This window comes from Bacidia gigantensis (genome assembly GCF_019456465.1).
Source record: "Bacidia gigantensis strain McMullin 20006 chromosome Unknown contig_278, whole genome shotgun sequence".
Classification (NCBI taxonomy): domain Eukaryota; kingdom Fungi; phylum Ascomycota; class Lecanoromycetes; order Lecanorales; family Ramalinaceae; genus Bacidia; species Bacidia gigantensis.
This window is the reverse complement of record NW_025408606.1, coordinates 677,050-701,969: the sequence shown is the minus strand read 5'-3', so window position 1 is coordinate 701,969 and position 24,920 is coordinate 677,050. Positions and strand designations below refer to the sequence as shown.

At 48.4% G+C, this 24,920-nt stretch overlaps 6 protein-coding genes across 6 annotated transcripts; 3 read left to right on the top strand and 3 right to left on the bottom strand.

Moving 5' to 3' along the window:
• Window positions 1-170: 170 nt before the first annotated feature.
• Window positions 171-2,574, bottom strand: KY384_007653 (uncharacterized protein; the record flags this gene model as incomplete). The annotated part of the gene is made up of 2 exons (XM_044816144.1): window positions 171-844; window positions 897-2,574. 2 exons carry the CDS (start codon window positions 2,572-2,574, stop codon window positions 171-173), a joined length of 2,352 nt encoding a protein of 783 aa, XP_044666784.1.
• Window positions 2,575-4,974: 2,400 nt separating this feature from the next.
• KY384_007652 (uncharacterized protein) lies at window positions 4,975-5,508 on the bottom strand (the record flags this gene model as incomplete). The annotated part of the gene is made up of 2 exons (XM_044816143.1): window positions 4,975-5,307; window positions 5,380-5,508. 2 exons carry the CDS (start codon window positions 5,506-5,508, stop codon window positions 4,975-4,977), a joined length of 462 nt encoding a protein of 153 aa, XP_044666783.1.
• Window positions 5,509-5,776: 268 nt separating this feature from the next.
• Window positions 5,777-7,069, top strand: KY384_007651 (uncharacterized protein; the record flags this gene model as incomplete). Its single annotated transcript, XM_044816142.1, has 4 exons — window positions 5,777-5,796; window positions 5,839-6,054; window positions 6,106-6,530; window positions 6,594-7,069. 4 exons carry the CDS (start codon window positions 5,777-5,779, stop codon window positions 7,067-7,069), a joined length of 1,137 nt encoding a protein of 378 aa, XP_044666782.1.
• Window positions 7,070-7,801: 732 nt separating this feature from the next.
• On the top strand, window positions 7,802-20,957 carry KY384_007650 (uncharacterized protein; the record flags this gene model as incomplete). Its single annotated transcript, XM_044816141.1, has 3 exons — window positions 7,802-8,099; window positions 8,153-20,409; window positions 20,463-20,957. The coding sequence occupies 3 exons, from the start codon at window positions 7,802-7,804 to the stop codon at window positions 20,955-20,957; spliced, it is 13,050 nt and encodes a 4,349-aa protein (XP_044666781.1).
• A 577-nt stretch (window positions 20,958-21,534) lies between these two features.
• On the top strand, window positions 21,535-22,889 carry KY384_007649 (uncharacterized protein; the record flags this gene model as incomplete). Its single annotated transcript, XM_044816140.1, has 2 exons — window positions 21,535-21,764; window positions 21,812-22,889. 2 exons carry the CDS (start codon window positions 21,535-21,537, stop codon window positions 22,887-22,889), a joined length of 1,308 nt encoding a protein of 435 aa, XP_044666780.1.
• A 938-nt stretch (window positions 22,890-23,827) lies between these two features.
• Window positions 23,828-24,412, bottom strand: KY384_007648 (uncharacterized protein; the record flags this gene model as incomplete). Its single annotated transcript, XM_044816139.1, has 1 exon — window positions 23,828-24,412. The coding sequence occupies one exon, from the start codon at window positions 24,410-24,412 to the stop codon at window positions 23,828-23,830; it is 585 nt and encodes a 194-aa protein (XP_044666779.1).
• Window positions 24,413-24,920: the final 508 nt, after the last annotated feature.

The window sequence follows — 24,920 nt, the reverse complement described above, 5'->3', positions numbered from 1 at the left end:
CAGCACGTTACTTCGTGATAATGCGCAGAATATATACAGGCCACTCCTTTCGTAGTCGTCAATGGATCACTGAAGCTCTGTAATAAAACTAATCCAGGCCCACAAATCACGCTAAAAGCACGACCGATTCAACGACACAGAGAAAGAGCTCCTCATTGAGACACCAAAGCTCACTGCTTAGCACTTGGCGCAGGTGTGCTTGAACCCGGTTCCAAAACATGAGGGTGAGTACCAGCTCTGAGTACGTCCCCGTGTTCAAGTTGCTGGCACACTGCGGCATTGCTTATCCACGGGTCTGCCATTATCTCATCAAGAGTGGCGCGCTGTTTTGGGTCTGTTTTCAGCATTGCTCCCATGATGGACCTGGTTTCTCTTGGTAACAGGCGCAGTAACCTCCAAGGGCCCCTAATTACTTCTCCCTTTGATCCGTCGGCTCGGTTGGCTGGTGCTGCTACACTATTTCGGGCTGTATCTCCAACCTTGGCCGAACTGTCATCTTCACGCTTCTCAGGATGGTGGTGATGATGATGGTGATGATGACTTTGGTCACTGCCATGCTCGGCGCTGCTCTTTCTCTCTGCAGCTATTTGAGGTGAGGTCGCGGTTGATTTGGCTCTCTCTTTTCCTGCAAGTTCCTTTTGGAGGATGTCCTCAGGGTTTGTGTGTGGCTCTGCTACAAACATCTTGAAGGAATTGTCGCTAAGGCGGGGTGCTTTCCACGGAAACCGCCGAAGAGTCATGCATGCAAAAATGATCGCCAGCGACCAGACGTCCGCTGGTTGCGGGTCATACTTACGTTCATCATAAACCTCCGGCGCGAGATAAGGGTCTGAGCCTACCACGCCTGACTTCATGTTAGCGTGCGATCATTGTAGCCTTGAGAAGCAGACACTTACCAGAAGCCAGAATTATATCAGTCTCAAAAGGATACTTGAAAACACTGGCGCTGCCGAAGTCGATTATTTTCATTATACCATTCTCGTTTACCACAACGTTGTCCAATTTGAGATCTCGGTGAGCAAGTCCCGAGCCATGCAAGAAAGCGACTCCGTTCACAATCTGGAGAAAGCAACAAGTGACTTCTTCTCGAGTCATCTTACCAGTCATGACAATAGCAAATAAATCAAATGGTGCGTATTCCATCACTTCAAACCAATGCCCTGCTTCTTGTATGATATCTAGCGTTTCTATTATGTTCCCGTGGTGGAGGGTTGAGCCAATGCAGAATTCTGCTGTGACCTTCTTATTGTAATCCCGTTGCGACTCATAATTGTGCCGATCTCGAAATTGTTTGACTGCAAAAGTTCTACCATCACTAGAGCGCTTCAAAAGCTTGACGGACCCACCAGCGCCCGAGCCCAGTATCTTGTTAAATTTGCCATATTTCTTTTCCAAGCCATGGTCGTCCGCAAACGGCACAGCAATGGACGATCCATGGCGGGGAGGTGTTTTTATCCCGGACTTCTTATCGACAGACCCTCGAAGGGAGGCTGCAGGCGACGCACTCCGCTTGGTTTTGTGATGATGCGAGCCAATTCCGAAGAACCGCTTGAGATCTGACATCGATCCATGATGTTTCTCATGCCTGTCATGTTTGTCTTCTCCTGTATGATTATCTTTTCCGCCTAGAAGTGAGAATGCCGACTTTCGATGTTCACTTTTCGTGTCTTTCCCACCACTCGTGGAAGGCTGGGATGAAGAAACTTCGGCCGAGCTGAAGTTTATGCCCGATCTTCGGCGAGAATCGCTAGACCCAAATTTGAATCTCGCGTCAATCGTTTCCAAGTTTTTGGTTTGCGCGGGCCTCTTATTTCTGGCATAAGGATCATCTTTGTCACCCATAGGAGTCAACGGTCTAGGAAGTCCTGCTTGCGATGCAGCTGATCCACGACCTCTCTCCGCTGGACTTGTTCCTCTTGAACGAGATTGTGATGATGAACTCCCACTCGGGCCTCTGGAGAATTGTCCGTCCTCTTTGGCATGCACATCGTTACTGTTGGATTCTTGCGACAATGATGTGGGTCTAGTGGAGTCGTAATCTCCTGTAGATGGCTGAGAAGCAGATACACTCGAAGATGGAGGTTCTCCAGTAGCTTGTGGTAGACCTTTGCTGATCTGTGTTTTGGGACCAGGAGGCGGAATTTCGGGGTGTTCTCTGGTGGACTCGGCTTTCTCGGATGCTTCTTTGTCGTGGGCCGAATGCGTTTCTTGTGGAGAGAGGAAAGGCGTTGTCATTGCGGAGGCAGGAGGCGTCGTCTTCGGTGAGGGGCCGCCGGATGTCGTCGGCTCTCTTGATGTTTGGTAGGGTGTAGACTCATTGGATGGAACACGAGATGCTGGTAGAGAGCAAGGTTCGAAACGAAAATTGCTCATCCTTCTCTGTTGTATATGTGAGCTATGCAAGCCTGACGCAAGTTTGCGAATTTCATCTTCTGTTTTCGGATCAATTTGCTGATCAGAGCTTGCTTTGTCCGGAATTTGTGACGCGGATGGGAGGCTAAGTGAAGGTTCTATCTCTTCATTCTTGGAAGCGAACCGTACACCTTGTAAGGGAACACCTTCAGAGGGTGCCATATCGGAAGAGTGCGCCTCTTGAGTCGCTGGGAGCAAATACGTAAGCTGACTATTCTTCATCAAACATCTCACATGCCATGCAAACCTTGATGATCTGCGGCTTCCATGTCGGGAAGCCGAGGATGGGTGTGCAATGATGATGAGATGGGCGAAGCTATGTTAAGTGAGATGGCAAATTCAGAACATGCATGATGGAGATGTTACAGAAGTCTCGAATCGTTGAGTTAGTGAGAAAGTCTGTTGCGTGATGCAAACGTTGACCGTTATCGCAAGTCCTGTCCCGCACCACACGAGGCAGCCGTGGATCTCAAAGGTCTATAACACAGTTTCCGAAGCTCACTGCAGGCACACTCCTGTGAAACTTACTCGGAAAGGCAGAATGAACACTTCTTACACTGAAAATCTTCATCTCCTTTCCAACAGCGTGATGGAGCATTGCAGGCCCGTGAGGGTTTTGAGGATATGACGGGTGCTATTCTAGATAGACATGCCGCACAGCACTCGGGTAAATTTTGGGGGGAGTTCGATGAAATTTGCATCCCAACTGCGTAATTTGAGGGTAAGCTCCCTTATTTGTCTGATTGGTGGCGCGCCCAAGGGCTCCTTAGGGGGCTTCAAGCTGAAGCGGGCCCCATAAGTAAATCTCTAGGGCACCCAGCGGACCCTTATTTCGACTTAGGACGGCTTGGCCAACTAAGGTAACTGTCAGCCTTGTGGAGAGGGAGTGCTACAGCCTGCATCTCTCTTATTAATCTGTTATCGTCACCCTCTTTGATCTTGCACTTCGATTCATCTCAAGGCCACTAACATCTCACGTTTTCCAACTTTAGTGGCGAGGCGTAATATGCACGGTCATTTTCATTTGTCTGTTGATCTGGGAAGTTTCTTTGGGTTCAGGTTCGGATTTGGATCTAAAAACTATGACTTGAGCTGTGGTGATAGTACTGGGATGACGAGGGTATGCGCAGTAGTTAGGAGACGCGACCGAGATTGGGACTAACCCAAACTACAGGGGAATGGAATCATCATACATAATAAGAAGTCATCCCCCAAGCATGCAAAGCAACAAGCTTCCCCGCTATTTGCGAGTATCCCGATTGAAATTAGGCATATGATATATCGCTTGCTGTTGACAACTCCTGGAGTCATTGACCAGGCGCACAAGCAGCTTGGGAACAAGGAGACAGCAATGCTCGAGAACTACAAGCCCATACCAAATATTGACGCGGCGATCCTTCGAACATGTTGGTCGATCTACTCTGAAGCACTTCCTATACTGTACGGACTCAACTCCTTCAGCTTCTCGTCGGGTAGCTCTCTTCGCCATTTCCAGAACCAGGGACTAAGTGGATACCCACAGGGTAAGCCTGCCTCTCTTTTCTACCAATAAAGGACTATTTAGATGGTCTATTGCCACGTCAGATCAGAGAAATGGATTAAGGACTGCTCATCCTTTGTCAAATCAGGCAGCTTTAGGCGCTTTCCTTCCGTGACAAATGCTCTTCCAGCGTCCCTGATTAAGCATGTACTGGTTTGGCGTGGCAATCACCTGTCGGATCAGCCTTGGGGTAATAATGGACAAGTCTTGCAGAACAACTCTGTTAACCATTGCTCGCAGTGTTCAATTTCACAGTGTTACCTCAAGGCCGCTTGCAACTTCTCAGATCCCTAGTTCTCCAGCTGAAGTCAGATTACGTTTCATTCCATTATAACGGCAACATCAGTGCGATTCGCGATAGCATTTTTCGAGACTGGTCAATATACCTCTTCAATGATGATTCATTCTCGAGGTTAGTCTGGGCTACATATTCAAACAGGGTCGGCTTGAAGGACACAGTCGCAAGCGTGATGTCTTTCAAGACATCACGAGTCTTTCTTCCCGCCCTGAAGAGCAATGCTGACTCCGAATACATATAGCCCTCGATGTGGTGAGAAAGCCACTCATTTTCCGAGTCTCGAAAAGCTTGTATTGGATTTTAGTGAGTGGAGACTCACCGAAGAAGACGGACTCCTAGTAAGCCTTCAGATTTCTCTGACACCAGAGGAGCGAGCTGATACTCTTAGGTCAAACCGTTCGTCAAAAAGCTTAGGCCTGAAAATGGACTTCATGAGCTTGTTCTTAAAAATGTCAAGCACGCTCCAACGATCGAGCAATTCAGGTCTGGTTTCTTGATGGAAGGAGGGTGTTTAACCGTCAATAATCAATGATCGCATGAGTGCAAAGTCATTGCCAGCAGCATCGTCAATGCAACATGTCAAGCATAATTGAAAGCGAAGGCAATGCAATAACTTTCAGATGTAGAATGACACGCTTCAACTGCGAAAGTGTTTGAAGTTGACAACATAGCCTATGAGATGCACGTAGAAAAGGGAGCTCACTTCCTGCAGCCCGCTATCGGCTTAGGGCTGGACAGCTATTCCAACAGTTTTGGCTTGGGCGATCACGCTCCTGCATAAACCCTCCAAGGTTAGGCCGCTTAACCTCAATTCGCTTTGCTTTATCCTTGCAATGTCGTATACGTGCTTTAAGCTAATGCTCCCCACAGCCTCCTTCCCTGGCGACCTAGCTCCGCGAACTTTCCCTTTACTCTCTTTGACGCCAGCCGCTTGAAGCAGCAGGTAGGATGTTGTTGGAGTACGAAGTTCGAATGTGAATGAGCGGTCGGGACGTACTGTCACCCGAGCAGGTACTGGCGTGCCAGGTTCCATATGGGCAGTGCGAGCGTTGAACTCCTTTACATATTTGTCAGCATTGCAGAAAGCTCATAGTTACGAGCAATGAGAATGATGTCTCAAGAAACGTACTTTACAGAAATCGATGCTCTTGACACCCTTGCTGCCGAGCGCTGGTCCCACTGGGGGAGAAGGCGATGCTTGGCCCGCACCCACGATCAGCTTTACGATTACATCTTTTTGAATTGCCCTGCGAGCCATGCTCGGATTCGATGGAATGTTGCAACCCCGTAGGTCTCAAATGGCAGGTCGGGAGAGACAACTCATTTGTCCGGAACATCAAGCCTGCGAATATAGAACATTGGCATCGGGATTAAAGACGGTATAGACTCTTCAATCTTGGCGTGAGGAAATGCAGATGGATGCACGTTCATCCGGCCCGCTCCCGCTCCGCATGCGCATCCCTGCCATGCACCTACATCTCGTGCTCCGCCTAGCCATAGAAATACACATTGGCAAATCGAGCACCATGAACTGGATCAAGCAACAGTACGTTAGTAACAGGCTCGAGGATCACCATTGACAAATCAGGGTAGCAAATGTCGCAGGGACGCAAGAGCCTATATATGGCCCCTCTGCTATTCAATCTGTCGCCAAACAAGCAGAAAAGGTACCATGGACGGAACTCGAAAAGAAAGATCTCAAGTGGCGGGCCATGACCTCAACTTGTGTCGAAACACAGACGTTCTATTTCAATTCAGAGAGTGGATATATTGGCATGGCACAGGTCATCTACAGTAATGTCATGTAGGCTGCTGAGCAACGACGATAAACTTTGGTTACTCATTCTATGCACAGTGGTCTACATACCACCTGCCAATTCAATACCAAAATATTTTACCCTGACCAGCAAAAATCGCCACTTTGGTGTTCCGATGCGCTGGATCAGGCTGACTTCGACGCCGAAAAACTTTGCTTTCACGCCGACGGCTGCGCTATAACTCTGAACGACGCCGGTGACTCGTATACAATCAAGTCCGTTGTCAATGAAGAATGCATAGTCAATGTAACGGTGACGAGATCTGCGCCAGGCTTTCAAGTTGGCAATAACGGCACAAGTTTCTTTGGGCCTGATCCCAACGAGCCATGGGGAAGTATGAGACATGTATTCTGGCCTAGATGTAGAGTCGGAGGTACATTCATCACAAAAGGTGGGGAAATCGATTTCGGAGGACGTGGTCTCTTCGTCCATGCGCTTCAAGGGATGAAGCCGCACCATGCCGGTGAGTATCATGCTTTTGTTTCTTCCCGCCTCTGAAGCTTTTCATGTTGATGATATTCCCTAGCTGCAAAATGGGACTTCATAGACTTTCAGACCTCTTCATTCTCTGCTGTCATGATGCAGTACACAACGCCTCCGTCATATGGCTCAACCACAGTCAATGTTGGAGGTATCGCCACAGATGGAAAGATACTGTTTGCAGGAGCAAGTAACACTGCAAACCACACAAAAGCAAAGCCAGACTTAGAAAACGAGTGGCCTGAGCCAGAGGAAGTCAAATTTGAATGGAAAGGTGTCACAAAAGGCGGTGAGGACATGAAAGCCACGATAGAAGGAAGCTTGGGGAATCGGTTGGACCGAGTAGATGTTATGGCGAAGGTACCTGGATTCATCAAGACAATCGTTGGTGGAACCGTGGGTACAAAACCATATATCTACCAATATTCACCGCAACAGAGATTATCAATCAAATTGGACGTTAATGGCAAGGAGAGGGTTGAAGAGGGAACTCTTTTCTCTGAGGCAACGTTCATTACATGAGATTAGGACTTTGTTGAGTGCAGCTGACGAGTCAGCAGCTTATGTTTAATGACAAATATGCCGGTGACTTGCAACATATTTGAGAATATATATTAATGAGCAAGGACTGAGCTGTGAAACGTCCGCTAGGCTTTTACAAGCACGAGAGTATGTACAGACGATATGCAGAGTCAAATATATAATGCAGAGACAACCAACTTGAAACTATTGAATACGTAGAGACAACAAAGGACGACAGACTCGTTTGAAAAGAAAATGTAAAACGTAGCTTTTTATGAACCAGACATCAGTTCTCGGGGGCGTTTGAGTGTTGGCTCATTGCTACGCTGGTGATGCTCAGACAATTAGCCCCTTTTCCTCATCTGACCTGCGATGAGGCTGTATCGGAAGAGGTTTTACTGATCTCTTGCTCAGACGGAGCGTGATTGTAAAGTTAACAGGAATGACCATCCGAACGACTGTTTTGTTACATATTTTGCCGTTAATGATATCTTGAATGCGTTGACTCATGTACTTTCCGTTCCACTGGCCTGCATAAAGCGCCAAGACGACTTCAGCGCGCGTGAAATAAAATCTGCGGCCAGGTTTCCGCGTTGTTGGTTATTGATCAAAGAGGATTGCAAACAGCAAATGCATTGACCTTGGTAGCGAGTTCCGGCATGCAGCAAGCTCTGGCCCTGTTGCTGACCCACATATCAATGTATCAAAGCAGCTGATATATGCTCTTCCAACATGGAGGTAGCATCCCCAGGCCAAGGGGCAAATGGCCACCCCCCACCAATTGCTGAGCACTCCGCTATAGACCCAGATTTGGTGGTGCAGCACCTTGCAGATCTTCTTGAAATCACGCTGGGCGCTGCGACCGAAGATCTGCAAGCAAAGGGCAGTCTCTTGTCAGAATCCCAAAGGCCAGACACTGTTCAGAGATGTACGCGTTTTGCGAGGGAGTCGCAAATCGCACTCTATGTTCAAAAAGATATTGTGCCCACCAATATACCAAATGGACTGCCGAATGGTCATCCTATCCCTGGTAAGCGCTCTGGAGGCATGCGGATTTGGACCCTGACTGAGAGCATTGCATAGAGACCATCCCGGCCTTCAATTACACCCTCTCAACTGATATCTCATTTGCACCAACAACAGTATCTTCCATAGCCCTTCTCAAGCGTCCCCAGCCTATCGACCCTCATCGACCACTTGCAACGCAGGTACAAGCGATCAATTTACCAGGCGCAGCCACGCTGAGTGAAGGAAGCACAGTGGAGGGTAGCTCGGCCTCGCCTTACGAAGTACTTTACTCTATCATACACTTTGCACTGTCACCATATTTTAATGCCTATTCTAATGGCAAGAAACAAACGGTTGCTGGGAATGCTCGTTCGGATATGGACGACAAGATGGGCATTTCGGCAGCCAAGAAGAAACTTGCCGAGTTAGAAACAAATCTTCGCAGCCTTCAGCAAGATTATGAAATACCAGATTTAATACTCCCTATTCCCGATCTTGTGCAAGATACTCTCGACACGGCTGCAACTAAGAATTTGAAACCGTCCGTGGAGCAAATTCCTGCAGAGATTCTTGCGGACAGCCGTTTCTTAAATGACCTACAGACTGAGGTCAATCACTGGATTAAATCAATACAGGCAATCACGAAGCTTTCGCAAGACCCCAATATCGGATCCGCTACCCAGGAAATCAATTACTGGTCCGCATTAGAAGAGAAGCTCAAGGATGTTGAGTCACAGATGAGGAAGGAGGGTGTGCAGCTAACGCTGGATATTCTACAGCATGCCAAGCGATACCAAGTGCGAGTGAGCTTCTACTCAGACACTGGTTTAAAAGAAGCCCAAGACACCGTTCAGAAATTCAACCAGGTACTGGACAAATTTCCCATTGACGAGCTCTTATCTGCAACAAATTTACAGAAGGTCGACGAGGCGTTGCACTCGAACTTTAACCATTTCAACAAGCGTTTAAGAAACTCTGCTTATCCTATCGCGCGAGCCTTGCCACTTGTCCATGCAATCTCGGTAGACCTTGATGCTCGGATCCATGCTCTTCTGCGCGGGAGGACGCTGATGCATTTGGACTTCGTAGAGTTCGAAGCAGTAATGGACCAGGCAGAAGCTATTTGGCATACTTGGGATGAGCACGTCAAAGACTTCACTCAAGTGGCACGTGAACAGATGAGGAAACGCGGGGAAAGATTCATGCCGATCAAAGTCAATGGCAGACATGCGGGAACACAAGACCGAATGACCTACATCAAGACTTTTCGGAGAAACCATGAGCAGCTGGAGAAGACGATAGTGAAAGTGTTGGGCAGTAAAGCATCGTCTGATGCTGCAGCAGAAGATTCTAGTGTAGCTCAGGTTGTAATCATCGAAGAAATAGGGGACGTGGATGCTGTACAAGAGGTAGCGCAAGCTTTTGCTGCTCTGAAAGATGTGGATGTTCTTGACGTCTCTCCGAAAGGAACAGACATCTGGGCACAAGCTGAATCTACATACAACGAACGCACTTCTCGTGTTGAGAACTCTATCATCGCTCGGCTCAGGGATCGACTTGCCACCGCCAAAAATGCTAACGAAATGTTTCGAATATTCTCAAAATTCAACGCTCTCTTAGTCCGGCCAAAGATCCGAGGCGCAATCAGTGAATATCAAAGTCAGCTCATCGACAATGTAAAGCGTGATATCACTGCACTCCACGACCGTTTTAAGCAACAGTATGGCCACTCAGAAGCTCATGCAATGGCACAGCTCCGCGATCTTCCCCCTGTGGCTGGTGCCATAGTCTGGGCTCGTCAAATCGAGAGGCAGCTTCGTGGCTACATGAGTAAAATTGAGGATGTCCTAGGTCAAGAGTGGACTTTGCATTCAGAAGGTCAAAAGCTGGAGGCTGACGGTGTTTTATTCCGGAAAAAACTCGACACACGACCAATTTTCGACTCTTGGCTACAAGATGTGCAAAAACGAAAGATTCAGATCCGCGGTCGTTTGTTCGGGCTGAGCAAGAACAGAGCGAAAGGCAATGCCCTAGAGCTCAGTATCAACTTTGACTCGCAGGTCATAGTCCTCTTCAAGGAAGTTAGGAATTTGATATGGCTCAATTACCAGATACCTCACGCCGTGGGCAGTGTATCCAAAGAGGCTAAGAGGATCTATCCGTTTGCTGTCAGCCTTATGGAAAGTGCACGATCCCTCTCGCAGACGACGAGGGTAATTGACCAGATGCCTAACATGGTAATTCTTTTAAGCCGACATCAGCAGAACGTGCAAAGCCTAATCGAAACGGGCGTCAATCTCAAGTGGGAATCCTTTGTGCATTCCTACGATCTCAATGTCAAGCAAGCCACTCCAGCCGCCAATAAAAGCGCACGCAGCGCTACCCCTCGTGGCGAGAGCAATCACATTCAGTTTGTGCGTCAATTTTCTTCCGCAGCCTCAATTTTGCAGGACAAGACTTCTGCCCTTGAAAGCGTCAATGGAACCGTACGGAACGCTCTGCAAGAACTTCAGTCGTGTAGATATTCTTCACCGGCTCTTTCTTCTCAACTGGACACTATTCAACACGCTGTGGACTCGCTGAATCTAGAGAACTATGCCAATCTCAATTTCTGGGTTTCAGGATTGAACGACATAATCGAGGGTATCCTGCTCGAGCGTCTGAAAAAGGCTATCGCAGTCTGGTCTGAATCTTTCATAGACCCGGAAAATGATGGTGAGAGACTCACGCCTGACGCTCCTGATCTCCGACGTTTCACTCTTGAGATACTCATTCGCAATCAAGTCGTGTTTCTTGACCCTCCGCCCGAGCACGCTCGCTCATACTGGCTTGCACAGCTATACGAGTACCTAAGCATAGCATGCAATCTTTTCGTAATTAAAGCCTCCCGGTACCAAATGAAGTTAGAAGACGGAACAAAGCCCTTGAGCAACCAATTTTCTCATCTTCCTTCCTTATGCATTACGGAGATTCGTGCTACCTATGAATTGATCGAGACCAAGGTCGCGGATATAACGTTGTATGTAGACAAATGGTTCCAATTCCAGTCTCTGTGGGACCTCGAATCCGAACATGTGTTCAATACCCTGGGCGAAAATCTCGCAAAGTGGTTGCAACTTCTACAAGAGATCCGCAAAACTCGAGAAACCTTCGACACTTCGGAATCCAATCGGAAATTTGGAACCGTCACAATTGATTACGAGCAAGTTCAAACCAAAGTCACCGCAAGATACGACCAATGGCAGCATGAAGTCCGGATAAAGTTTGCTGGCCGGTTGAGCAATAGGATGCGCGAAATCTACGCCGAGATTGAGAAAGCTCGACGAGATCTTGAGGGGCAGTCTCTCGAAGCTTCGTCAACATCTCAAGCGGTGTCCTTCATTACTGTAGTACAGCAATGCAGAAGGAAAGCCGAGCAGTGGGAGCCCGAAATAGAGGTATTTCGGCAAGGACAAACTCTACTAACCCGACAAAGATACCAGTTCCCTTCAGACTGGCTGTTTGTGGATCAATTGGATCATGAATGGACTGCGCTCTGCGAAATTTTGGAACGGAAATTGAAGGTCGTCAGTGACCAGACCGATGCTCTGCGTGCGAACATAATTGCCGAGGACAAGGTCGTAAGTGGTAGAATGACAGATCTGATCGCGGACTGGAACGAACAAAAACCAGTCTCGGGAACAATCCCACCAAATGAAGCAATATCGTCCTTACAATCTTTTCAAAGTCGCCTGGCTACCATGAGAACGGAGGTCGATATGGTTTCAAAAGCTAAGGAGGCACTAGACTTGCCCGCTGCCGCAACGACGTTACTACCCTCAATCGTGGAAGAGGTACAGGATTTCACGTCAGTGTGGACGGCTTTGTCAACGATTTGGAAGAGCTTAAATGAGCTTCGTGATAATCTTTGGACAATCGTACAGCCAAGAAAGCTTCGCCAATCCCTCGACGGGCTTGTAACTATGACGAAAGAGATGCCCAGCCGCATGCGGCAGTACGCTGCATTTGAACATATTCAGGTAGTGCTCAAAAGTCTACTCAAAGTCAACCCGATCCTCTCCGAGATGAAATCCGAGGCTGTTCGCGAAAGACACTGGGTCAAAATCTACAAAGTTTTGAAGCCGGGCAAACGGTACTCTCCGATTTCCATCAGCCTGGGTGATGTATGGGATCTTCAGCTCGCGGCAAGCGAGGCAACCATTCGTGATGTTATCGCACAGGCTCAAGGCGAAATGGCTCTGGAAGAGTTTTTGAGGCAGGTGCGCGACACTTGGCAAAACTACTCCCTCGACTTGATTACTTATCAGAATAAATGCCGGCTAATACGAGGATGGGATGAGCTCTTTGCTAGATGTAGCGAGAACCTTAATTCTTTGCAAGCTATGAGACATTCACCGTACTACAAAGAATTTGAGGAAGATGCATCTTCTTGGGAAGACAGGCTCAATCGAGTGCACGTACTCTTCGATGTCTGGATTGATGTCCAGCGCCAATGGGTTTACTTGGAGGGCGTCTTTACCGGCAACGCAGACATAAAACACCTCCTCCCAGTGGAGTCATCACGGTTTCAAAACATCAACTCCGAGTTCCTTGCCGTCCTGAAGAAGGTCTATAAATCTCCGTTTGTGCTTGACGTGCTCAACATCTCGGGTGTACAGAAATCTCTAGAACGTCTTGCAGACCTGTTGAACAAGATCCAAAAGGCTTTGGGTGAATACTTGGAACGGGAACGACTATCTTTCCCTCGATTCTACTTTGTCGGCGATGAGGACTTACTGGAGATCATCGGAAATAGCAGTGACACGCTGAGAATCGCCAAGCATTTTCGAAAGATGTTTGCTGGCCTGGCAGGCCTGCTCATGGATGAAGAGGCAATTATTACCGGCTTCACTTCCAAAGAGGGCGAGGAAGTGAAACTCAGGAGCTCTATCTCCCTAATCAAGACGCCTAAGATCAACGACTGGCTTGCAGCCTTGGAGCGAAATATGAGGACGACCTTAGCCGAGCTTCTTAGTGAGGCAGAGACTTGCTTTGGAGATATCGTTGGCCTGCCCATTATTGAGCCAGGAACCTTCAAAGGATATATTACTACATTCCCCGCCCAAGTCGTGGTGCTCGCAACACAAGTAGTATGGACTTCATCGGTAGAATCTGTGCTGTCTTCTGGAGGCCAAGGATTACAGTCGCTGCATGAAACTCTGGTCAGACTCCTGGAGCTTTTAGCCGCTACAGTTCTTGAAGAATTAGACATGCTCACTAGAAGGAAATGCGAGCATCTAATCACCGAATTTGTACATCAAAGGGACCTCATTAGTAAATTGATTGGTGCGAACGCTTCAAGTCCTACGCACTATCTGTGGCTCCTACAAATGCGATATGCGTACAGATCCGACGGTGCGCCTCTTGATCGCTTGCGGGTTCGCATGGCAAATGCAGATCTTGCATATGGTTTTGAGTATCTCGGTGTACCCGAGCGGCTTGTTCGAACCCCTCTGACCGATCGATGTTTTCTAACATGTACGCAAGCCATGGCACAAAGGCTCGGAGGGTCGCCATATGGTCCCGCTGGTACTGGGAAAACAGAATCCGTCAAAGCTCTTGGCGTCCAATTAGGGAGGTTTACATTGGTCTTCAATTGCGATGACACGTTTGACTTCCAAGCAATGGGGCGTATATTTCTCGGGATTTGTCAAGTTGGGGCTTGGGGCTGCTTCGACGAATTCAACCGGCTTGAAGAGCGTATTCTGTCTGCAGTGTCCCAGCAGATCCAAAACATCCAGCTCGGCCTTAAAAGGGGCATGGAATCTGGGGATGCACAAATCGAATTGGCTGGACGACAATTTGACGTTCATGGGAATACCGGAATTTTCATTACCATGAATCCTGGTTACGCAGGTCGATCCAATCTTCCAGACAATCTCAAGAAATTATTCAGAAGTGTGGCTATGTCGAAGCCGGATAAAGAGCTTATTGCAGAGGTAATGATGTATTCTCAAGGCTTTAAAAACGCGAAACAGCTCTCGAAACAAACGGTGCCCTTTTTCGATAATTGCGCAACCCATCTCACTAAGCAAGCTCACTACGACTTCGGACTCAGGGCATTGAAGAGCGTTCTTGTCAGTTCTGGGGGTCTAAAGCGATCAAGACTGATAGGCAGTCTAGCGAATTCTGGTCCCGAGACTGATCTAGAGCCTCAGATCATCGTTCAAAGTATACGCGAGACGATTGCTCCCAAATTAATTCGTGAAGATGTTGGAACACTCAAAGATATTGAGCAAGAAGCATTCCCGGGCATTCACTACGTCTCAGCAAACCTTGACAATCTAGAGGCTGCCATCAAGATTGAGGCTGCTTCCCGACATCTAGTCATCAACGACACCTGGATGACAAAAATCTTACAGCTTTATCAGATTCAAAGAATCCATCACGGTGTCATGATGGTCGGGGACTCTGGGTCTGGCAAGTCGTCAATCTGGAAAGTCTTACTCCAGGCATTGCAGCGAACCGAAGGCATCGAGGGTGTAAGCCACATCATTGATTCCAAAGTGATGTCGAAAGAAGCCTTGTACGGCAGTCTGGACAGTACCACGCGCGAATGGACAGACGGATTATTTACGAGTATCTTACGCAAGATCGTGGACAACCTGAGAGGAGAAAGTTCTAAACGACATTGGATCGTCTTCGATGGAGATGTTGACCCAGAGTGGGTGGAAAACCTCAACAGCGTCCTCGACGATAACAAGCTTCTGACTCTACCCAATGGAGAACGGCTCAATTTACCACCCAACGTTCGTGTTGTCTTCGAAGTGGAGAATCTGAAGTACGCAACCCTTGCCACTGTCAGTCGTTGCGGTATGGTCTGGTTCAGCGATGACACTGTTACATCCTCAATGCTTCTCGACAACTACCTTGACAGCCTACGAAATGTCGCGTTCGAAGAGCTTGACGAAGAAGGAACTAGCCAAACGCCGACGAAGGCCTTGGGAATGCAACAACAGGTAGCTGATCTATTACAGCAATACCTAGGGACCGAGAATCTTCTACTTAATGTGCTTCGGGAGGCCCGCAAATACAATCACATCATGCATTACACGGAGATACGAGTGATCAATACACTCTGTTCTCTTCTTAACAGAGCATGCAGATCCATCATCGAGTACAATTACCAACATGATGACTTCCCTCTCGGGCCTGAACAAATCGAATCATTTCTGTCCAAAAAGATGATGTTAGCTTTAGTTTGGGCTTTCGTTGGAGACTGCCCACTGCGCGACCGAAGAGAGTTTGGCCTTTACGTTGGTGGCCTCACGACTTTTGGAACTCCACTTCTTAGCGAAGCTACCTCTCTCATTGACTATGACGTTTTTCTCCCTAAAGCGGAATGGATGTCGTGGCAGTCGCAAGTACCATCGTTAGAAGTGAATACGCACTCGGTAACAGAGACCGATATGGTCATCCCAACGCTGGACACGATTCGGCATGAGGCTGTTTTGAATTCTTGGCTTGCAGAACATAAGCCCCTGATCCTGTGCGGGCCACCAGGATCCGGTAAGACTATGACTCTCTTCAGTTCGTTGCGTAAGCTGCCATACATGGAGGTTGTTGGTCTTAACTTCTCGAGCGCGACGACCCCTGACCTCCTAATCAAGACGTTCGATCAATACTGCGAGTACCGGAAGACGCTCAATGGCGTTATAATGTCTCCTGCTCAGATTGGCAAATGGATTGTGTTCTTCTGTGACGAAATTAATCTCCCAGAGCAGGATAATTATGGCACGCAGCGAGCCATCAGTTTCCTTCGACAGTTAATCGAGCAAAACGGATTCTGGCGAACTGTGGATAAGACTTGGGTGACCTTGGAACGAATTCAATTTGTGGGAGCTTGCAATCCCCCGACAGACCCAGGGCGAACTCCTCTAGGGCCACGTTTCCTACGACATGCTCCTGTTGTAATGGTGGACTACCCTGGAGAATTGTCTCTTCACCAAATCTATAGCACCTTCAATAATGCTGTACTCAAGATTATTCCTAACCTGCGCGGATACGCCGACGCTCTCACAAAGGCTATGGTACAGTTCTACTTACAATCCCAAGCTCGCTTCACGCCTACAATCCAACCACACTACATTTACTCACCACGTGAATTAACTCGCTGGGTCCGGGGTCTGTATGAATCGATAAAGCCTTTGGAAAGCCTCTCCGTGGAGGGCCTTGTGAGGATCTGGGCTCATGAAGCCTTGCGATTGTTCCAAGATAGACTGGTATCAGAGGATGAACGCCAGTGGACCGAGGATGCTGTGAAACGCATTGCAGTCCACCATTTCCCCAACATTGATGACAGTGCAGCGTTGAAAGGACCGATCTTGTACTCAAATTGGCTCTCAAAGAATTACATCCCTGTTGACCGCGAGCAATTGAGGGATTTCGTCAAAGCGAGGCTCAAGACTTTCTGCGAAGAAGAGGTTGATACGCCTATCGTACTCTTTAACGACGTCCTCGAGCATGTTCTTCGTATTGACAGAGTCTTCCGACAGCCACAAGGTCACCTGATACTTATTGGTGTCAGTGGAAGCGGTAAAACGACTTTGTCGCGCTTTGTTGCTTGGATGAATGGCCTCAAAGTCTTTCAAATCAAGGTCCATGGCAGATACTCCGCTGAAGACTTTGACGAGGACCTGAGGGACGTTCTTCGGAGAACGGGGTGTAAGGGCGAAAAGATATGTTTCATCATGGATGAATCAAATGTATTAGACTCTGGTTTCCTTGAACGGATGAATACTTTGCTTGCAAACGCAGAAGTTCCAGGTCTCTTCGAGGGTGATGAATTTGCAGCTCTGATGACAGCTTGTAAAGAAGGGGCACAACGTCAAGGTCTTCTGCTTGATTCTCAGGAAGAGCTGTACAAATGGTTTACACAACAGATCGTTAAAAACCTACATATTGTCTTCACCATGAACCCTCCAGAAGGCGGTCTTTCTTCTAAGGCTGCGACGAGTCCTGCCCTATTCAACCGCTGTGTTCTCAACTGGTTTGGCGATTGGTCGGACCAAGCTCTTTTTCAGGTTGGCTCAGAACTCACGCAATCCGTCGACCTTGATCGCTCTGGCTTCAGCGCTCCAGACACTATACCCGTAGCCTACCGTGAACTTTTACTTCCTGCGTCCCATCGGAATGCTGTCGTCAACTCGATGGTCTATGTTCATCATTCCCTGCAGAAACTCAATCAAAGGCTGCGAAAGCAGCAGGGCAGAATCACCTACCTCACACCGCGGCACTTCTTAGACTTTGTAGCTCAATGCGTAAGTCTTTTCAATGAAAAGCGAGAGGATCTGGAAGAACAGCAGCGCCATCTGAACGTTGGTTTGGAGAAACTGAGAGATACCGTTGACAAAGTTCGCGACCTCCGAGCAAGTCTGGCTCAGAAAAAGAAACAGCTTGAAAAGAAAGATGCTGAAGCAAACGAGAAGCTTCAGAAGATGGTCGCCGACCAACGAGAAGCAGAACAGCGCAAATCCGCTTCATTGGAGATACAGACTGCTCTAGATAAACAGGAACAAGAAGTGGCTAGACGAAAAGAGGTTGTCAATGATGATCTATCCAAAGCGGAGCCTGCTGTCTTGGATGCGAAGGAAGCTGTTGGCAATATCAAACGACAACATCTGACGGAAGTTCGGTCCATGGGAAATCCGCCCGCGGGAGTAAGGCTTGCCTTGGACGCAGTCTGTACTCTTCTCGGTCACAAGATCGATGGCTGGAAAAACATACAGGCAATCGTTCGCCGTGACGATTTCATCGCAAGCATTGTTGGATACGACAACGAACGGCAGATGACAAGAGGTCTCCGAACTAAAATGCAACAGGAATTCCTCACCAAGGAAGACTTCACTTATGAAAGAGTCAACCGCGCTAGTAAGGCTTGTGGCCCACTGGTGCAATGGGTTCAAGCTCAGGTCAATTTTTCAGCAATCCTTGACCGGATTGGACCACTTCGGGATGAGGCAGAAAAGCTCGAAGAGGACGCTCTCCAAACTAGAGCGGAAGCCAAAGCTATAGAGAACAATATCGCACATCTGGAAGATAGCATTGGGCAGTATAAGTCAGAATATGCGGCTTTGATCAGTGAAACCCAAGCAATTAAAGCTGAGATGTCCCGTGTTGAGAGTAAGGTCAATCGAAGTGTGAAGCTACTCGATTCCTTATCGGCTGAGAGATTGAGATGGGAAGATGGGAGCAAATCTTTCGAAACTCAGATCAGTACCATCATTGGCGATGTCTTGATCGCCGCTGCCTTCTTAGCTTACAGCGGTTTGTATGATCAACAGTTTCGCAAGGCAATGGTCGACGATTGGCTCGGTCAATTAGCCTTGTCAGGTATCTCCTACAAGATGCACAATCCCATCACGGAGTATCTCTCAAGTGCCGACGAGCGTTTACATTGGCAAGAGCATGGCTTACCCGTGGACGACCTCTGCACGGAGAACGCCATCATTCTGAAGCGTTTCAATCGTTATCCTCTCATCATAGATCCTTCAGGTCGAGCAATCGAATTCCTGCGAGAGGAGAACCAAGAGCGCAGGCTCACCATCACAAGCTTCTTGGACGCTTCTTTCGTCAAACAACTTGAAAGCTCCCTCCGATTTGGAAACCCCATATTGATTCAAGATGCGGAGCACATGGATCCCATTCTGAATCATGTGCTGAACAAGGAATATCAGAAGACTGGAGGCCGCGTTCTTATACAGCTAGGGAAGCAAGAAATCGATTTTTCGCCCGCGTTCAAGGTTTACTTGTCCACTCGAGACCCCTCAGCCACTTTTGCCCCAGATATATGCAGTCGGACAACTTTCGTCAACTTCACGGTGACACAAAGTAGTCTACAGACCCAGTCTCTCAACGACGTTCTGAAGTCGGAGAGACCTGACGTTGATCAGAGGCGCAGAAACCTGATCAAGATGCAAGGCGAATTCAGTACCCACCTCCGTGGTCTTGAAAAACGGCTACTTCAGGCGCTCAACCAGTCCCGGGGCAATATCCTTGATGACGATGTTGTAATCGAGACGCTTGAAACTCTTAAACGTGAAGCCGCCGAAATTTCCAGGAAAGTCTCCGAGACGGATGGCGTTATGAACGAGGTTGAGAGTATCACCAAGCAATACAGTACGATCGCTCAAGCTTGCAGTAACGTTTTCGCTGTTCTCGAACAGTTGCGCTACCTGCATCATTTTTACCAATTCTCCCTTCAGTTCTTCCTTGACATCTTCAACACAGTCCTACACCGGAATCCGAGGCTGAAAAACAACAATGACTACGAGCAACGCGGCGATACCATATTACGCGATCTATTCATCATTACCTACCAGAGAACGTCTCTAAGCTTATTGCAAAAGGACCGCATTACCTTGGCGATTCTGCTTGCCCATGCCTCACCGTACGCGATGGACAGAACGTTGATAGATAGGATATTGAGTCCGTCGATGCAGGGAAGTGACGTTGCTTCAGATTCCAAGCAACAAGATGAAGCAAAATCACTAGCTGCACGCGTGCCTACGTTCAAACCGCATCTGTCGATCATAACGCCGCAAGAGTGGAGTCGATTTTTTGCAGAAGAGCTTGGTGAGATTTTTGTGCCTAAAGTCTGGGATTCAGCAACAGCCAAGGTGGATCAACAACTGCGATCACTTCTCTTCGTCAAATTGTTTCGACTCGATCGATTTGTCCCAGCTGCAGAGAATTTTGTGACATCCTTGTTCGGCAAAAGCATGTTTGAAGGCACTGATAGCCTTCAAGAAATTGTCACTCAAGTGCTTTCTACCACGCCAATAGCACTTAGCTCAAGCCCCGGATTTGATGCAAGCTACAAGGTTGAGAATCTAGCGGAGAAACAGAAGGCTCGTTGTGCGTATATCGCAATGGGCTCTATTGAGGGAGTCGCCAGCGCTGAGAAAGCTATCAGTAATGCAGCTGCGACCGGTTCCTGGGTCCTTATCAAGAATGTTCACCTGGCTCCTCAGTGGGTGCAGAGCTTGGAGAAAAGGTTGGGCTCGTTAAAATCTAATCCTGACTTTCGGGTATTTCTTTCGATGGAGACAAGCCCCAAGATTCCCGTCAGCCTGCTTCGATCCTCGCGCGTCTTGATGTACGAACAACCGGTAGGGATCAGAGCCAATATGAGAGACTCTTTGTCGACCTTGTCCGTTCGTGGTATGCAAGGTCCAAGGGAGAAGGCAAGATTATATCTTCTTCTGTCGTTCGCCCATGCCGTCATTCAAGAACGTCTTCGTTATGCGCCCACACTTGGATGGAAGGGTTTTTGGGAATTTAACGATAGTGACGTAAGTTTGCTCTCAGTATCAAATCTCTATGCCGGAACTAACAGGCTATGTAGTACGAATGTTCAGCATTCATAATTGACTATTGGGTCGACGCAGTCGCACAAGGTCGTACTAATATTGCGCCTGGTAAAATTCCTTGGGATCTCATTCGAGTCCTGATCGGCGAAATTTACGGTGGCAAGATTGACGACGATAGTGACTTTCAACAGCTTGCGGACCTCATACGCTCTTTCATGACGCCTGAGGCGTTCGAATTGGACCATCAACTCGTTAGACGTGCGCCCCTGGAAGAAGCGAAGGTATACAGCGAAGGAGACGGTAGCTTGACCGTGCCTGAAAGCAATGATATGAAGGACTTCACGACGTGGGTTGACAGACTACCAGAGCGGGAGCCGCCAACGTACCTTGGCTTACCGGCAAATGCGGAAAAGCTGCTACTAATTGGACATGGGAAGCAAACCATACAAAACTTGGTGAAGATGACGGAATTGCTTGAGGAAAATGAGCAGCTCAATGCGGAGGCTGAAGTTCCTCAAGATGAAGCATGAGTGAGAGCTTTCTTTGGTGTCTTCGTGAAACGGATTGATTTTGAAGCGACTTGGCGAGCATGGCTGGCGTTACTTTGTGCAAGCATAGCATGAGATGAAGGGAGGTCTCTACATGGTCCACGGCGTTTGTCTTTGGGATCTGGCGGAGAATATACCCCTTGCTGTCTTGCTGAGTTTTGTGCAGTGTCTGCTTGAAGACATTGTCAGCGTACTGCGTAAGAGTACATATACCAAATTGAATGTTCTGTAACTGTTTTGACACGTAGCCCAAGCTATGAAGATTCTTCCCACCTTTGCCGTGGACGGTGGACTACAGCTCAGACTAAATGTAGCTGTAAGCAATGGCTCAGCGCAACAGATATAGAGCAAGTCCGCGCTTCTGCGTCCGTAGATCTTGTCTTCTCAGTTCTTGAGGAAGCTCACTTCGACGCCAAGGCTTGTACGGTTGGCGACTCCATTCAGCGCGCAATAAGTTCGGTACAATCGTGACGGGCAGACATTGCGAGCAAATCCAATGCTCTAACGCTCCCAAGCGCCTCTGGGAGTCTGCGATCAGACATGGCTCAAGCAGAAAAACATGGAAGTCGTAGAGGCTGTGGAAGATCGAGCAACTATAACCCGTGAAGAATCGTCTAAACGTGAAGCGGAAACTCTCACACCAGAACTCTTAGCGGCTACGAAACGACTCCAGTCAGATGATAGATTTGATGATGATGATGATGATGATACACCTACAGTACTCGATGGAACTAGTAACGCAAGGCCCGAGCCAAAATCTCATCACGACTACTTTGATGGGTTACAATGGTACGTTCCTCGCACTGGATCCGCACATTGTGACTGAAAAAGTGCAGGTCTGCAGATGGCACCACTCTACTACTTTCCAGCGCTGTATCGCACAGGCTAGCAAGCTACATCCTCCCGCCTGGTCTCTTGACACCTCCAGATCCTCAAGGTTACCACGACTTAAACCCTTACTGCATCCACAGCCTCCCTGAACCCATTTACGCTACTGCCATTCATCCGGCCTTCTCTCTTTCCAACCCGGAATCTTACTACCTCGCCTCTCTTCGCGCTTTACCAATCCGGCTCCTCAGCCCTTTCGCTCCTGGTCTCGTCGCCAGCTACCCACTCGTCAGTAGGAATACCGAGGCGTGGATAGCTCCCCACAGCTTGCTCTGTGCTTCTCAAGACTCCGGCACTTTCTTTGCTGGCAGTGATGGCAGGGTATCTTTGTTTGACATGTGGAGGGACGGAGAGGAACCATTCGCAAGCATACAGACCGGTAGACGAAGGCGAAGGGCGGGGAAAGTGAATTCCGCACAATTTTTCAGTGATGAAGGGGTAGGTAGCCGTGGCGTAATAGGTATCGTCAGCGCATTGGCGATGAACAATGAGAAGATACTTGCTGCTGGCTCATTCAATGGCGGTATTGCTTTGCTAGATCCGTTTCGGGAGGAAGGATCAGTTGGAACCCTTCCTCTGCCCGCAGACACTATGAGAGGCGTTACGGCGCTCAAGTTCCAGCCGCAACCGGCAAGAGGAGACTATCTTGTTGTTGCTTCGAGATGTTCGAATGCCGTGCACGTATTCGATCTGAGGAATGCCGGGGCGGTGATGGCCACCTTGAGGGGGAGAAAAGCAATGACTCAGCAAAGGCTTGGAATTGAGATTTCTGCAGACGGAGAGGTGATGGCTGGGGGTACAGATGGAGTCGTGAGGGCGTGGGACGGTATTGGGATGCAGGAAGGAGAAGTGGAGTGCAGTCGTGAGTGGCAGTTGCACCAGGATGCTGTTGGAGGCCTTGGCTTGTATCCTGACAGCGAGATGACCATCGCTGCTACTTGCGCAGGATCGAGGATATACGAAGATAGTGATGTATCACGACGAGAGAAAGAGGAAGCCGGCTCTTTGAAAGTGTGGACTTGCTAAGATGACTGCCACCTGGCTACGCCCTTTCAACGAGCACCCTTTCTGCAGTCATTAACTTATTCAATGGGTGCATCATAGGGGCAATCCCAACCCGCTGTGTTCTTGAAAGCCAACACATAAGTAAAGACTTCTCAGGATCTGCGCAGTCCCAGAAAGGTGAGCAGACATCATGTTCATGACCGTGTATTGCGCCTGTCATGTGTGTTGTTTTGCCTGGAGACGACGCCGATCTGAGCGCTGCCCATATTCCCGCAGAGTTGTCTTCACAAGAACGGTCTTTGTTCGATGACTTCAATGAACTGGACTCTCTGACAAATATGTGACCAACTCATGTGGATTGCGTGTCCGGCCGGGCCTTCGCACGGTGAAGGCAGACAAAACAGAACGCAATATGATCTCGGTGCCAGCGTCTCAAAGTAATGCTCGCCTTCAAATTTGCGCTTCATCTCATTTCTTAAAATGTTACATCACACTCTTTTCAAAGCTCAGCGCAGTCATTGTCGAAGCAGGTACCTTTCTGAGCCTCTACATTATTCCTTGGCTGTCGGTAATTCTTGCGACAGATTGAGGTCCAGTACATCTCCTGGGCAGATCAACCAGAGATATACGCAATTCCTGATTCAAGTGACTTACTGTAGCATAGAACTCAAAGTTCCGGGCAGCTCTAAGAGTGCTCGCGCTTTTGACACCCATGACTTGTCCCAGATGTTCCAATTCTTTAACGAACGTGGGATTCCTCGGGCCCAAATGCAGCTCGCCGTTGTTGGCTCCGTTACTGTAATCATTAATAATTCCATCGGGTCTGCAGGCTCACGGCGTTAGAACCTCTGAACGTAAAACAGTTCAAGCAGGGGTCGCCTACAAGAAACTCGATACAAATCTGAGATGGCTGGACTCCCTCGATCAGCTCTCAACAAAGCCATTCGTTCGGGGTCTTCTCACAAGATCTCATGCAGCAACAGCAAGGCAGGAAACGTCATAGCCTCGGACACAAAGTCCCCAATCTGAGAGCACTTTGGCCTCAACTGCCCAATATCTAATCTGTCAGCATGCTCAAGGTAAGTCCCCGCCAGCGTCCAAAACAGCGGGCAGAGTTGGATTCGCTTATGTTCCGGCGTGACAACATAAGCCAGTGTCCTGCCCCTCTGACATTCCTCGCTCGCCGTCTGAGGCACATCTATGCTGATCGTGATATTGGTGAAGGAGGCCGAGCCCTCGCGGACCTTATTGCCCAGGATATTCCGGAAGACTTTCTCTACCAGGGTGAGGTCTTTGTCAAAGAAGTAATTGTTGTAGATTTCGGAGCGGCGCTTTTGGGTGACTCCAGGAGCTTTGAGGCTGTAGCGGGCAATCTGGATGACTTGGCGGAAAGACTTCTGGAGGAGTATGACTTTTTGGTCGTAGTTGTCTACGCTAGAGCCGGTGATTTGGGGCGTGGCTCGTTTCTGGAGGGTAACATTTGCGTCAAACTCATAGCCTCTACCCTCATCAGTGATTCTGCTTACGTCAAGACCTGCTTTCATTGTCTCGATTGACGTACGTGATCAAACTTGCAACGATGTCTCTAGCTGAAGATAACAGTAGCAGTGCAATAGATATCAAAGAAGTGGAGAACAACATGGCAGGCTTTGTATATGCAATTCAGGCAGTGGGTAGTTGTACGGTTTTGCAACTTGTTGCTTGTTGTACGTGCAAGAATCATTCATAGTCTCCGTCACGATGGCTCAGCTTTACAGTGACTCTCCTTGACAGAACGTTCGCAAGTCCTACTCACTAAGCCAAGCGCAACAAGTGGGTCGACCAAGCGCCTATTCAGGCTTCCCAAAATACATAATTGGTGACCAACAGGCTCTTTCGTGATGAATCACGCGCACAAAGTGGATCCCTATTTCGGAGCCCACTCCTGGGTTGACTTCAATGGCGATCGCAGAGTAGCCTGAACACAGATGTGAAGAAGCAGAGTATGGAAAGATTCTTTTCTCGTCAACTTTTCTTCTATGGAGAGAACAAAGAAACGAAGGGCCAGTCTAT